At 34.1% G+C, this 16,860-nt stretch overlaps 1 protein-coding gene across 1 annotated transcript in view; it reads right to left on the bottom strand.

Annotated features, from left to right (window-relative positions):
- LOC142980200 (atrial natriuretic peptide receptor 1) overlaps positions 1 to 16,860 on the bottom strand; it is a 53,093-nt gene that overhangs the window by 3,861 nt on the left and 32,372 nt on the right. The window contains 10 exon segments of the mRNA XM_076125535.1: positions 1,149 to 1,350; positions 2,549 to 2,707; positions 4,428 to 4,584; positions 6,748 to 6,924; positions 8,265 to 8,412; positions 10,022 to 10,159; positions 10,987 to 11,071; positions 12,490 to 12,631; positions 13,966 to 14,057; positions 15,718 to 15,853. Of these exon segments, the coding sequence (XP_075981650.1) occupies positions 1,149 to 1,350; positions 2,549 to 2,707; positions 4,428 to 4,584; positions 6,748 to 6,924; positions 8,265 to 8,412; positions 10,022 to 10,159; positions 10,987 to 11,071; positions 12,490 to 12,631; positions 13,966 to 14,057; positions 15,718 to 15,853 (1,436 nt within the window).

Consider the following 16,860-nt stretch of genomic DNA (forward strand, 5'->3'; position numbering starts at 1 on the left):
ATGTTGGCTATCGTTTACAATAGTTCTATATTAATGAAAATACGTATGCTGAAGGAATCTCTTTATAAATTGTGTGAAATTAAACATTGTGTTTTATTACGTTGTATTACTTTTTATATAGCTTTCAAAATCAGTGATACAAAGCGTTTATGCCCGCGGGATATCCCGGAAGGGATTTGTTCTACACTGTCAGATAATAAACATTAATTGAATTAGTACAGGGTTGTAAGGTAAACAATAATATATTTTGTCCAAACAATACAGTAAAATAATAAATTGAGTTTATCCTTTATCAACGCGAAATTACGGAAATGTCTACGACAGACATAAAATATTACTTTTATGTGTAAATCCTAAAACATATTTTACTTTCATTGCAGAAAAAATACTGTAGAGGAGATAATAATTTGACTTATCGCGATACAACATAACACTTTGTTATTTTTTTGCTTACAGAAGAAAAATAATGAATAAATACCCTTGTTTATGTTGTGTTAATATTTTTCCATATAACGATGCTATTTATATCATTTAAAATACACTTCCGTCATATTCACATTACTTTAACGGAATAATAAGATAAATGTTCTTTATTGTGCAAACAGAATAAATTCTTAAAGTAAATGCACAATAGGAACTCTAAAAGCGATCTTTTCAGAAAACCTTTGGAGAGAAAAATAAATCAGAACAAAATTGTTCACAATAAATGCGATGCGGAAAGAAGACTAAGCGGCCCTTTTAACAGCGAGCCTGTGATACACGTATGTCTGTAGATATAAGAACCACTATGTATAAAAAACAAGCTTCACAATTGTGTTACCTCAACGTCATAATCAAAGTATTACTGTCGCAGAAAACCACGATTCCCTCTTAGTTCCAGAGCATTTTAATTTTACAAATGCACTCGCGTCGCTAAACGGTAAGTGATATCGACCAACTTTTGGCACGGTTGCCTAACAATTGGATAGTTATGTGAGGTAGTTGAACTGACCATGGTTTTTTTCAAGAGCATGCATTTCTGATGAACACTAGACGTACCTACATATTTCTACCAATACACGCACGAAGAACGGTTGGATTAACGACTTTTTACTTTTCTCATCACAATGTTAGCATAATAGAATATGCACTAAAACTATTATTCACACTGGCGAACTTACTTGATATAATTTACATTGATGGCATCGAAGCTGGGTCTATCGTCAGGTCCTTCGGCCCAGCACCTCGCAGCCAGCTCCAGCAGTTCTACTGCAGCCCCACCGCCCCCTCCCCCCGCAGCATTTACCTCACTCACCCCTACCGCGGGACGAAAAGGGGGCGACTCTCGGGCACATACACGGCCAACTATCTCTGAGGAATGAAGATTAATCATGTCTTTTTCGCGGAGTTAAAGGTTCAAGGAGAAATTATTTAGTGAAGAAACAAAAATAGATGAGCTGGCTATTTGAATGGCCAGTTTCGACGCATTACCCTTTATATGCTGGCTTTATAAAGGAATACGCGAATTAACATGAACACGCATTTTACCTTGAAATGCCTAATGTTTCGGCGCAGGTTGCACTCGGCGGCAGGTAAAATGCGTGTTCGTTTTAATTCCCGTATCCTATTATATATTAAACAAGCATTGCGAAAGCTTAAAATTATGATGCTGAATTTAATTTTATCGGAGTGCAAAAGCCTTAATGTTTAACATAAGTTCGTGACTTTGACCGCGAACTAAACTCAGCAACAGTGAAACTTTCGGCGAGATATTATTCATTCACTGACTTTTCTTCAGAGAAGACAGACAGAATTGCCGTAGCAATCTAATCAAACATTCTTAAAAAAAACGTATATTACGTAAATATTTGATATCGATTAAACTATAAACTACAAACAAACCAACAATAAAACGTAGCAGAACGGTGGACATTTAGTAACCATGTTTATCTAAGTTGAAAGTTGCAAACGAAAAGGAGCCAAGTTTAAATGCGATTCTAGTTAGTTTAAACCAGTCTAAACAAGCAAGTTGAATCTTTAAACGAGTTTACCCCAAATAACCTCTTGTTCAACTTTTATTACTTGATCTGAACTTTAGAACATTCGGCATGTTTTTTTAAAGTTTAGTTTGTTATTTCTTGTGAATTATTTAACTAGTTAGTGCAGAAACTTTGTATTTAATTGATGTGACCTGCAACTTCGCTTACGTATATGATAATAACTCTGTAACTCTCGTAGCTTTTGCCGCATTATCAAATAGCCTATATCTCCTCTTTAAATATGATTATTTCTAGAGAGTAATGTGGCACGCTCTAGGAGAGGCTTGTGCTCAGCATCGAACAGTTATAGGATGATGCTAAGTGGATAAAATAGGCATTTTAAACGATTAGCCACCCTGTCTGTATATTCAAACAGGAACTCAAATATTTCTCTAAAAGCTCAAACATACCTATTAAGATGCAATCAGAACTTGCGCTTAAGACATAGTTATTTTTTTATAAAAATATATATAAGTTTAAAGTATAACGTATTAACACCGGTACTAAAGTAAGTAAAAACCCATACTAACCTTTATTAGACATATTATTAGTGTAATGATGGAATGGTCCAGCCCTGAGCACGATCTCTTCAAGGATAATACCGAAACTGTATACATCGCCCTTTAAAGAAGCCGCCGCGCCGGGATAGATGCTACCAGCAACTAGCTCCGGAGCTGTCCATAGCAGTTCTAAAGAGATAAACAACAAATATAAATATATGATCAAAATAAAGTCAGAAAAAAAAACACGTAATTCATTCAGCCAGCTTGAGACAACGGCCAAGTGCCACTTGCACCAATAATTTCACTGAAAGGTCAAGAATCAAATGAATTAATCTGTAGCTCAATTCTCTACTAATATCGACTGCCGACAAGCGGCTGGCTATCGACAAATGTTGCACGAAAATCGGATCAGCGCCTCTAGCGGGCTCCGTAGGAACTATTTTGGCAGTACATTTTAAATGTCAAACTCTCGATACTCGACAGTACTGACTGTAGCGAATTGCGCTACAGTTCAACATGATGAAAATTGAAAGTTTGTGTTAATTCCACTATAGTATTAGATATCAAAATTGTAGTGATATTATCACAGAGTAACTCTATATAGCCTCTCAAGCGCCCGGCCACCGTGTCACGGTTCAATGTTCTACCCCCGTCAAGCGCCCCGCCACCGCTGTACGGCAAAACGATCTTACATTTAAAAAACGTAAAAACGAAATGCTAAAACTATGTTTATCCCTTTCAAACATATTTGACATTGAAGCTGATGAAACGAGACGACGATCTAATGCACACACTTGAATAAGTGGTTGATATAGGCCAGAGAGCACCTTAAACAACATCTGACCCAACGACATGTTCCTTTATGACCAATATTGTAAATCCTTTTTTTAACTAATTTTAAAGATTTGAGTAAATTTTACAGTTGGATTTTAATGTCATTATTCATTAACTACACGATAAGACCTTTCGTCATATAATTTTTTTTGCCTAAAAATATTTTTTAGACTTTCTTCAAACACATGCCTAAAGCACAAAATATTCAGATTAAACCGACTATTGTACTACCACTATCAAATATTATTTGTGGTTTATTTTTTTAATCTATAGCAAATTTTATGTAGATTTCAAATATATAAGGTATGACTAGGGTGTTAGTATTAAAATATGACGGAATCGGCGCTTAAACGCCAACCGCCAATTCAATTTCGCGCGCCATTTTTGGCCTGGACGCTTAACGGTATATTTGAATTTTGACGTTGGGGCGCTCGAGAGGATAGCAAAATTATATACAACTACAAGATGAGAAATGACGGGTGGTACAACCTATCAAATATGTTATAGTTAGATACATTTACTTGTACACTGCGTCAAATGCGAGTCTATTGTATCGTTTAATTGATAAGACCCTTATCAGTGTCTCAATTTGAAATATGACATGCTGTTAATTTTCATCTGATCACACGGTTGCTACTCAAAGGTTAAAATCCATGTCGAACTTGCATTGTTGTCATAGTTTTTCCTGTTGTCCTATATGGACTTACACGTTTCTGTTTCGTTACATTTACATTTGTCCATATCCTGAAATCGGGAAGTACGAATAACAAAATACGCTTGCGGGACCGATCAAAATTTCTAATTAATTATTGCCAAGACTGTTGATACAAATCCATCAGTATACATACATTATTTGTTCATTCCGAGTTATATTTCAGCAAGGAACATTAATCAGACGAATAATTATTTAAAAGGGTAAATTTATATTAGTATAAATATCTTGCTAGGATAATATCTTCTCTAAATTGTCCAACACTACTGACCGTAACGAAATGACCAAGCAAATCTTAAATCATCCCGAATTTGACAAATGGCCGAAATAACAATGAGAAAACGTAACAATAGTAATTACTGTAGTAATAAGTGTCGTCCTTTATCAAGTCGGTAGGCGTGCAGAGCGTGTTCAGCCCGTAGTCGGAGATCTTGAGCACGAAGCGTCCATCGATGAGGCAGTTCGAAGAGCGCAGCTTGCCGTGCGCACCCAGCCCGCCATGGAGGTAACACATACCCTGAACAACGAAGAACAATTTAACAGATCTGTTTAATTGAGTATGAAACGTTGTACAGGGTTAATGGTGATTTTTGAAATATGAAGAAGGTCGCTAATATGCGATTTAAATCTTAATTGACATCCCATAATGGCTTGACACGAAGAACCCATTTTTTTCTTAATTATAGATTCGCAATTTCTCTTTATCATTAAATATTGTCAAATTCCGGACGTGTTATGAACCCAATTCACTTTTAAAAGAATCGTTTGACCTACTTTACATCGATAAGACAACAACATATTCAGTAAAATCGCCCTTAAAATCTCCACTGTACGATGTATAACATTAAATATTTAAGATAATGCACGAAGGGCCTACAAAACAATACACCTTAATAGCTGTTATGTATTTTTTGTTCCGAGCCTCTTCTTTAAACGTTAAGAAGGCTTTACAAAATTCCAGGTATTTCTATCCACAAAGAAGGCTTAACATTAACAAGATTATAGCAGAAAATGAAACTTTCGTTGGTATTTACTGTTTTTGTTTCCAACCATTAGTAAATATTTTTTTTATAAAATGATTATGTTTTGTTATCAGCGTTTAAAAAAATCTTAGCTTTATAAATATTTTTCTGAGTAGCTTTTGCTTAAAAGTCGATGCACGTGTAAACGTTTCCAGGGCTCTTTTAACTATACGCCTACTCTGTAAACAAGCTTCAATCCATTTATCTTAAAATACACGTAACAAAAAATTCAACACTTCCAAATTCCGTTCCATTTAGGTCTATAAAATAGAATAGTGTAGAGAAACAGTAAACCCTTAGTAACAAACATTATATCAGACTGACGCGGCCCATTCACGGCTGTCTGCACATCTGCCCTTGAACTTAATGTTACGCTTCAAACAGTTGAATTTTTATAAAGATAAATAAACCAAAACAATCTGGAAAAGTATTTTAAAGTTTAAGTCAGAGAAACGTTCTGAAAATAATGAGTAATTTGCATAATAAACTTTTGACGCCAGTTCATTGGTAAAACTGTTGTAAACCTAAATCTATAGGTAAACGCTATAATTTTTTTGGGTACGTTGCCTCTTATTCTGATACAAGATTAATAAAGTATTAAAAAAGCAAAGCCAAAATAACTTGTCTGAATAGTTATACAAAAAATACAACAATTTCACGTTCGAAATTCAGCAATTGATGGTTTTAACACAGTAACATAATATCTTCAACTCCACAAACCTATCAGAGATTCTCAAAACGAATATTAAATGTAGCGAATTTTATTAAAACTTCTTCGTATATTTATTTTTCTGCTAAATCGTAACTGGAAACTTTTTCACTCGTATTGAATTAGTTGTACGACGTAATTTGGTAATATTTCACCCTTGCGTTCAGATTCGTTAGACGATATTGTAAAAGAGTAATTTAGTTTTCTTTTTGTTGATACTAAATTATTAAACTCTGTGATTAAGGTGCAATACGCGTAAGTATTGACTTACTGTTTGATTAAAGTTTCAGCATTACTTATACCTATCTAAACTTAACTTCAAGTAAAGTTGCTGAACTATTTATCTTTCGCGAATGCTTTGATGAACGCAATAAAGTATGTAAAAGCTCAGCTGTTTCGCGGTGTTGAACTCCTAATAAATCTGTTTATTCCAGCAATCATTCTCTCACTAAACATTAATGTGAAGGTAATTTGTATTTAACGAAAGAGATAATCACACTCCTAGAAATGGAGAAATATTTACCAAGTGCGTATTTATACCACTACCATTAGAATTACGTATTCGCTTGTTTTATTTTCTTTTCGTTTCTATTTTCTTTGCAGTTCATTCACCTCTAGTTAAATTACTTGAATTTAATTGAAATTAATTGGCTTATGTAACTTAAAATTAATTCATAAAAACAATTTGTTTGTTATCCCTTTTTAAAATCCACTTCATTGTGTTGTTCAGGGGCCGTCAAAGACATAAGAGCATTAATACCGTAAACGCAGCAGTTTGGATGGATGTTTGTTACTTATTCACATCGAAACGACTGAACAGATTTTGATGATACGCGGTACTCAGAGCGTACAACCTAAATTAACATCGCAAACAGGATACTTTGTATTCCGGAAAATATTCACGTAGACAAAGTTGCGGAAGTTGAATTTTCAAAGTTAAAATTCTTACCTGTACTATGTCATGTACGAGAGAGGTCCTGAAATTCCAGTCTAGCTGCAGCTCGTCATTAGCGAGGACATCCTTCAAGGAACCTTTAGGACAGTACTCTGTGAGCACGAATACTAGCGGACAGTCGACGCACGCGCCGATGAACCGCGCCGTGTTCTCGTGCGATACGTTGCGAGCCTGTTGAAGAAATAATTATAAAGTAGACATCAATTCAAGTATCTGAAAAAAAACTCAGTAGGTAATAGGATCCTGTTTTTACTCTTTGGGTACGAAACCCTAAAAAAATACATTTTATAAAACACAGAATATTGTCGACTTGTATATTTTCTAAAATGAGTCCCACATTAAAGTCAGTAAATATAATTCTATCCATATTTTGTAATTATGTTTTTGCTAGCCTAGCTAACTGGGATTTTTACTTCAAGACCTCACAAATTTGTATCGTTAAAATCATTGTGTCTTTAATATTTACGCATCAGCATGTTATCTTCCAATTTTGATACTTCTACATTTCCTCATAGCAAAACAATTCAAGAGATATTGAATTACGTCCCTCACACCGAATCCTTTTGCATTTGTATACGGATAGTGCAATCCGCTATCCAATTCCGGTATTCAAAGGAAAATGTGAAAATTGCGACACGAGATGAGATTTATGTATATGACAAGGCTCTGTGCCAACCAAATTAACACTACAAAAGGTAGATTTATCGTATGTATGCTGTCTTTGTTTACGTTTTACGAAGAATATTAGAAATTCCGGAGTTTTATACAAACACTAGTTTCAATCCCCAAATCCAATCATACCATGCTAATATATAGCTATTATGTCACCGCAAACCTCCTTGAGGGATATATTATTATGTATTACCACTAAACAAAGTGCTAAAGTCATCGATTTAGGAGAATGAACAGATGCAGTTTAAATCATTGTTAGCTGTAAGCTTTAATGCCTAGACTATGGTTATTATAAAAAGTCTTTTCTACAGTTCATATTCCCTTGATCTGTGTCAAGGCTCACAGGGGAGCGCGAGACAATATCCGAGCTCATTGATTTGGTTTCTGAGCTGTCACTTTTGTTTCCCACTATCGAGGACTGAGTGGCAGTTTTGTGACATCTCATTTGTTTCGACGTCACACTATGTCCCAGTGTCAAGGATACATCACACGAGACAATTTAGTACAAGAGCCCAGAAAAAATTGTTTCAACATTGCGAAATAATGTCACTATTAAATATTTTTTAATGATTTTATTAAGAGGGTTGTGTGCGAAATTTACAATAAAGCTAAACAAAAAAAAAATACGACCACTTGCGCTCTTCTATAGATTTAAAATGAGAAAATTCAAAATACTAACGATGCCCTGATTTCCAAAAAAAATATTGGACTTGTTTGGCAAAAAACATCTTAGTACCAACTCGTAATTTTTTAAACTATCAGATTTACAGCATCACACTCAATCTCCCTTGCTGTAGGCCTAATCATCACGCGAAAATTACGATAAAAAATGGTGTTACCTGTTTAATCTCCCAAAGCAATTTCTTATTCAGATCGAGTTTCTTCCTGTGTATCTTTTTAACAGCTACTCGGTTGCCCTTGTACAAGCCGACGGTGAACGACGTCAGCGTCAGCGAGGGAGTGCCCAAGTTTGAGGCAGCTCCGGTACTGCCGCGGGTGCTCCAGCCCAGGGATAACTGGTGACAAGGTATTATTATATTATTCGTGCTGATCATACATGAATGCCGTTTCTTTTACAGTTTAATAGAAACTGAATTTTCATATATCTGGCATACAAGACGCAATGCATGTAAAAAACACAGATAGTAATAAAAACACAACAAAAAAATTTCGAATGTATCAAGTAAGAGCAATAATTTTGCTCGCCGTTAGTTAAAAATATCTTCCCATACTGGGAATTTACAAAAATAAATAAAGCCATAAAAACTTTCTATTATTCGCCAATTGTTACTAATTCGTTGATCAAACGCTCAAAGCCCACAGTAACAAGTCAAAATTCAATTAGATTTACAAAGAAAAACGGAAAATGGTCTAAAAATAAGCGAAAATTAACGTGAAATTAAACACAATGGTTATTTGCTTTTGATTTACTGAAGCCACGTCAAAACAGGTGAACAAAAAGCTCTCCTATTTTTATTAGGCGACTCTTTTATCCGTATTTCGTTCAATTTGTCGCTAACGAAAGCTGATAATTAAATTCATTAAAAGGTATTGTTTGTTCGGAACGATAAAAGCCTTCAATTACTTAGATATGTTGTGTATGTTGACGTACCTTTCAATTAAAACCTGTTCGCGACATCACGTACGTAATGGTTGTAGGCGAGTTTATTTTTTGATTAAATGCTAATAAGGGGGAGTCAGATGAAAACAAATTCTAGGAGTACAAGTACATTGGAATCTATCAGATGCCTCGTGTAACTTATAGCAAAATAAAATATCTCATAAACTAGTATCTCTACAAGCCAGTTATCATAAGCAGTAATTCTAAGTCTGCCGAATGTTATTCAAAGTACTAAATATTAGCAATAAGTTTTAAACTTTATGCACAGGTTCAATAACAATAAGTTTCTCCAATTTATTTTACTGTTATTAGTATTATAACAACTAAAGAACACTCGTACATAGTATTAATAACGTACCCATTTGGTTGCACAGGTATTTTCTACCATATTTTTCTGTAATCCGAATAATTTCTCCATCGTTTACCGTTGCGTTAAGCGTAAACTCTCTAAGGTATACCTAATTACCTTCACTCGGCCTACGGACGGTGATCTCAGTAAATTGTTAAACCGATTCACCCGTGACAAAGTCATGACATTTCAAAGGTTAAATATTTCTTAAATTACAACAAAATGAAGAAATCACATTTACAATCTTAATCAAACAGTTTGAGAAACATAAAATTTCAATTGATCGACTACGTTTCGATTTCAAAGCCTAATAAAAATAGTATCTCATTATTACTTGTGTATTGAAAATACTTTATTTGATTTCGTTTTAAGTTTGAGTAAGCGTGAGTTCATTGAACGAAAGTTTCGATTCGCTCCCGGGGGAAACTAGTTTTCCAACTAAAATTATCATTGAAAGTTTATTTATAGAGCTCATAATATTGTCTTTACACGGTCGTCTTCATAAAATAATTTAGTTTTGGGCTATTTTAATGTAATTTCGCTATTCGGTTTAATTTTATCATTCCTTTAGAAACTATTTTAAGAAATCTTAAGCGAGGAAGGTTGCTTCAAGGGGTGTACGAAGCCTGTTACGTACCTTCAAAACTTCGTTGATGCTGTGCAGCGCTGGGCTGGCTCCCAACCCGGTGCCAACCTCCACCAGGACTTCTTCTGGCCTCACTCGCCATGATGTGTTGTTTAGTTCCGCATCCATGCGGGCTTGCCTGTTTGTTTTAAAATATTGTACAATTATTTGTATTATTAAAAATCTTTTAATTAGTCACAGAATATAAAATTCTTTATGATACTATTCTTTGCGATTTTCAGTTTTTTTTAATACAGTCGAAATAAGGCAACAAAATAAAAACACAGTAAAGCCTTCATTAACTGAAACGAACATAATTTAAGCAAACGTATTCGTCGTACAAACGTTAAATACACGGTTTCACATGAACCAATCGTCGCTAATTGAGGATGGACATTTCTTCTTACTTAACAGTAAATAAAGACACGTAGGCACTCAACGTAATTATACAACTAAATGAAAATTCCACGTGTAAACAATTAACAAAATGGCACAGACTTTCTTTAGAAGCTTTTTTTAGGATTCCATACCTAAAATGTAAAAAACGGAACCCTATTTATTACTAAGCCTCCGCTGTCTGTCTGTCTGTCTCGAGGCTGTATCACATAAACCGTGCTAGAAAGCTGAAAATCACAAATGATGTATTTCCGTTGTCGCTATAACAACAAATACTAAAAATAATAATAAATTAAGGGTCCCCATACAATAAACGTGTTTTTTTCGTATTTTTTAGTACGGAACTCTATAATAGGAATCTAGGAATAAATAAGTGCGTGATTCCGACTCGCACTTATTTATTTTTATTTTATTAAAAAAATCAAATTAGCTAATGCAACAAGTGCATGGTGACAAATTTAACTATCGTCAACAAAGTTTTCCCGTATTCCCCCGTGGTCTTTTAATTTGTTCGAATAAACTACATGTGACGTCACTGCACACACTTACAAGACGAGTAATTATACTTACTTGTACGCAACGCAAGCGGCCGTGACCGCGAATATAAGGAATATCGCCAGTCCGATGAAACAATAGATTATTACTGTCTGCGCCTCTGTTAGCAGCGTGCAACAAATGGTTTAAAATCAACACTTGGCACTATTTTACTTACCCAATTCCTAAAAAATTTCACGCGTCAATTCAATACTACCATAGCTGAGGAATATTGTATATTAAGGAATATTATTATTGTACATATATCTGTCATGCTTCAAAACTGCATTGCTGAAACGATTTTCATGAAATTTTGCGTGGACATAAGTATCGGTTTTTTTTTCAAACATGTATCTTACAGTGGTTCAGTTGGTTCCTTAAATATTGTACCTTAAACCTTTATATATTATATAATAATCACCTACAACTTGATAGTGATACGATGTACCAAATTAGTTTATTGCCGAAATTCGGCTTATTCACTGCTGTTGTAACAACAACAGCACTAAAGCACCGAAGCAAACACAACAATAAAGTTCACAGACCTCTAGTACCAATATTTATAAGAAATTCCCTTCCCTATTTTTGAAATGTGAACAAAAGATATTCCTTCCGTTCAAAAAAATACGGATATTTTTTGTAAGTGCATTTTACCGATAAAAGCACTTAAATCGTTTAATGAAAAAGAGAACACGAGGAAGCAGTCGCTCCGATAATAGCACAGCTGTTGAAATAAGGTTAAAAACATTGATTTGTGAGATTTTTTATTGAGTATTAAACTCAATTGAGTGCATATTGAGAGCTTTTATGCTTCTACTTTTCATTTATGGTTTCATTCATTTAATTTTGTATCGATGAAGCAAAAGTACAATTATGACATTTACGATGATAATCATAAATGTTTTGTCTAATTAATGAAGTTTCTAAAGAAAACTTAGTCTAATTTTGTATTTTTTACTAAAAGAGTAACAATAGATAACAAGATATTATTTGTTTAAGTAACAAATAATATCTTACAGTTGTTTGTTCAAACAAAATAACACAACTCGTAGACGTTCGTAGCAGTTCTACGGCGTAGATGTTTTGCTACGCGGCTCAATTAAGGTTATTACTACTTGCACAGGAAGCACCCGACCCTAGTTAATGGCACTTGAACAACACCTGGCGGCAATATACTAAGTCTACAGACAACAAAAAGAAAATTAGAATTCCGTATTACTTTTGAAAAAACCACAATATTTGTAAATATTTTGAAAGGAGCTTTATAAACTTAGACGTACTCATGTCTTACCAGTGTTACCCTTTGATAAATTCTAACCACACGTGTAAAAGATCGCTTTGAAGTAAATCTGTCCTTCTGTCAGTCAAATTCCTTTAGAAGGGACTTGAAGTATTTAGTTTGTATTAACACAAAATATTACTAGCAATATGACTTAGTCGACATTTTCAATTTAAGTTCGAAACAACAATTCAAAAATATGAAACATACCTGAAAACGTACAATTTTTTGACGATTGTGTAATGCATCTATGTCCTTACCTCCCTGGCACATAGGATCATTTCCTAGGAAACCACATCTTGGTGTATCGGGTGGCGGACCACGACGTCCTCCCGGCCAGTGAATCGCTTTCCCTGCAACAGGCTTGTAGCTGCTGTTCAGCCCGTGGTAGAATGCCACAACCTGCGTATTAGATATTATCATTACCTTCTGTCCATATAAATCTATTAATATAACTTTACAAAGAGAGGCTCCAGAATAATTATTAATGGTTTCAACAAGTATTTATTCCGTATCGGAATCAAACCCACGTGGATTGGTAGAACCTCGAATGTCATAAAAAACACACACAAAATACAGTATATCAGTGCCTCTATTTATTTCGAAATTTATCCAAGAATATTCCGCAAAGTAAAAGAGTGGGCGCGAACCCACTTCAAAATCATAAACATTATAGTATTCGCACGTCGGACGCAAAACGCCTATATATCAATGCGGTACTTTGAAAAATATTTCCAGATATTTTTATATTCCCGTTTATTTTGAGAAAGATATGTTTTTACCGTGGTCAATGTGTAAGAAACAAACGAAAAGAAATATAACAGTGAATTCGTAATTCTGATTGATTTTGTATGTAGGACCGGTATTTTACATTATTAAGTAGGTACACGATCTTCGAAGGAGAATTCGGACAGATTTTATGGGTAATAGAAACTAAATAAATGTTTCACGCAGTAAGCAAAGACATAAAATAGTATTGAATAAATACGGTGGATAAAATAAAAGCATGTGACCCGATTCAAAATTAACTATGCATTTAGGTATCTCATAAATATATTAACTACATATTAATTACTAAACAAGAAAGCCTTTACAAATGCGATTACAAAACGTATAGCAGATTCAATATAAAAAGCTGCCAAAATATTCAACTAATCTTTAGATTTTTTAATTCAACATTATTGATACAAGGAACGGACCACTGCTAAAACAACTACTCCTACTAGAAAAAAGAAAAAAAAAATGTATAAGTAAAAGGCAATCCGTTTCTAGTGAGTCTTTTCAAACCAGCGAACCAGACGTAATCTGAAGTGCAAGTTCGTAAATTAAGGTTCAGCCTGTACTAAGTCTGACTGAGCAGAAAACAGGAATAAAGTCGGATTACGTCACTTTTACAAACGAAATCTTTTTCCTCCGCCAACAATTCCTTATAAGCCCGCTTCTCGAGGACATTTGCCCTTTGAATTGTTCCGACTTAAGGCATTGTTGTGTGTTGTTCTGTGGTTTACGTTTAATTGTCTGGTTATTAATTGCTTTACGACCACAAAGAAAGTCTACATAACGAATAACCTAAAATATAAGATTATTTCATGTGTATTTTTATTATTATATTTTACACATGGTATCTTACTAATTACTTAATTTATTCTTTGTACACACAGGTTCCTTTTAAGGGTGAAGGAATATAGTTCAAGTCTCAAAGAATTCAATTGACCTGGTTATTCCACATGGCTTACCTCAAACTTGCCGGTGACAGGATCAAGATCTAAAATCGCGTAGTCAGCATCCCTGTCGCCAACAGCGTCGATACGCACATGGCCTGTTATACCTGCCACAAAGAATTATATTAGTCCTGTATACATTACTATATTTAACACTTCGATATGCCGAGTCTATTATAAGCGGGAACTTGAGAACAAAAGGTACTCCAATACTGAAAAATGTCTTATGTTCTGACGTTACTATGTACCGACGTTATCTAGTCTTCAAGTTTGATTCCACAAAATAAAGTCAAATAGATACTTATATGTAATAAAGAATAGCGAACTAATTAGGAAGTACACTAATCTTAAAAGGTGTCTGAGCAACTTTCCTTTTTGCCGGCTTATCTAGGATCGTTACAGAGATACAAATGGGTTCCACTAATCTTTTACTCTAGATAACAATCTTAATAAAGCCGGGATGAGAAAAAGATTAGCGGGGAAATGAAAAAGAGGATAAGGTCGTATGAATTTTTACACTTAGGTATTAAAATATAGTCTGTCCAACTATAGATACACGTTACTATGTATGTTTCAACTATCTTTGCGATGAACAAGCACCAGACCTCGTTTATTTCCATTTTGCTCTTTTTCACCAATCTTTAGTTAAAACAACTTTGAGCCTCTAACTAACGCACACAAAATGATAAATGTAGAAAAAACCACTACTATAATCTGTTTATTATAACTAGAATCACAGACTTCATAGAAACGTACGTAACAATATAAAGCATATCCAACGGTGGTTGGTTTTCAGAGAAATCAGCAATTGATGTGGTCAATGGTGACCTTAACCACAATATTGTGTTGCAAGTACCTTTGTGCAAATGATTTTGTATGGTTTTCATTTAAAGTAATATACCTATTTCGAGCTGATATTCCGATTCCTACAAATACACGGCAAAAGTCTTTAGGTCTTTGTAAATGCCATAATATTAAACGTTTCCGTGATCTGTGCCAATCATTGTCAGCCTAGCCTTTTTTCCAACTATGCTGGAGTCAGCTTCCAGTCTCACTGGATGCAGCTGAATACCAACCCAGTATAAAACTGGAGCAAATGTCTGTCGGACCTCCACGACCCAAATTACCTGGGTTATAAATTCTTTACTATACTTTCTTTTCTTACAATCATTAAATATAATTGATCCTTACTATTCCCTACATTTTTCTTAATCAAAGAAAGTCTGGAAGTCAATAATACTCAAGCAAGCCTGTTTTCATAAATCAAAAGAAACATTATGTAGTATTAACAATTATTTACCATTCGTATTTACATAACCAAAGCTTGTTTCATACCTATTGTTTCAAATTACGGAGCTTTCAATACGAACTTATTTTAAGAACCTTTACACATAATATAATAACAATATAACAGTATAAACAATAACACGTAATTGCTACCTTTTGAGAATAAACACTCAAGAATAACTCTTGTACTTGAAAATTTATATTTAATATGTACTTAGAAGTTAAAGAAAATAATAATTGTTTTTAGAAAATTGAAGGCAATTCATTCAACTCAAGTACAATTATAGAACAGTTGCTATACAAAAAGCCTTCGTATTTCCAGTACTTTACGTTGAACTTAAGCAAAAAATTTTAAATAAGACGGATTTCACGTGCTAAGAATCACTTATTTGTGTCTTAACTCTATAGGAACTATGAAAATGAGCCTTTAGCGAAAAAAAAAAATTCTCAAGAAAAATTGTTCTAAACGTCAATTCTTACCATGAAAGTCTCGTCCCCACATGCGACTGGTAATATTCCTGCCGTCCCTGATGTCTCCACCTTCGGTCAGGGTCTCGTTCAGCGCCATACCCAATAAGTAGACACCATCGTAGAAAGCACCAATGAAGAAATTCACCTGTTAATTAAAACCTTCCTTATTATCATTGAAAAAGATACACATTAATGTCGATCATGTCAGTCTTTTCTTTATTAAAGGATGACCTCCATTAATATGCGAATGCCGATATATTTATATCGAACAGATTACGATATTATTTTAATTGAATTTCTCAGAACTTATCAACAGGCTTAACTTTATGTTTAATTGTATTTAATTGTTTTTATAAAGATATCAACAATTAAATACATATCTTAAGTATAACATTGTCTACGAGTAAAATAAATAAATTTGAATTAGTATTATAAATCTTAATAACAACCTACTTTGTCTCATATACAATTTCTTGGAATAAAAACAATGTGAAGGCCTCAACTAACAAGGAAACGACTCTGTAGTTCTGTAAAATTCGCACGGCAACTGAATCTAATAAAAAAGAAGTCGGGTTCCTGGCTATGTTTGTTTTGACAGCTTGAAGACAAAAGTTAATAAAGTATCTTGTGGGCTGTTATTAGTGTACTAACTATCTTGTTTAATTTTACGTAACTGCACTGATTTCATTCACAAAAAGAAAAAATATTTCCGCAAATATCGAATTTGTAATAAAATACTTTGCTACTGTAATAAATAATGCTGATGTAGGCATTATTTTTATTCCGCGTAAGCGTTATTTTTGCACGAATTCCTTCGTCGACTGTTATCTCGATATATATTCATTCCACCTAGCTTAGAGTTTATGGAAATACAAGCCTTAGGCAATAAAGTGAACTTTAAAGGTCAGGCGACATTCAGGAACAAATAGAAACAAAACACGTTTGTTTCTTTGATTACCTATTGTGAATATTGTTTTAGATAACAGCAACCCTTACCTGCTACGTGCTTAGCATTTAAACGTAGAAGTATAATTTACCTTAAAAAATATACCGGCGGTCATGTAAATGAAGCAAGGAAGTATGTAAAAATAGTACCAAGTGGCGTTCTTTGGTCTCTGTCTACCCATATGGGAAAAGCATTCAACTACCTTT

Source organism: Anticarsia gemmatalis, chromosome 17, assembly GCF_050436995.1.
Source record: "Anticarsia gemmatalis isolate Benzon Research Colony breed Stoneville strain chromosome 17, ilAntGemm2 primary, whole genome shotgun sequence".
NCBI classification, from domain to species: domain Eukaryota; kingdom Metazoa; phylum Arthropoda; class Insecta; order Lepidoptera; family Erebidae; genus Anticarsia; species Anticarsia gemmatalis.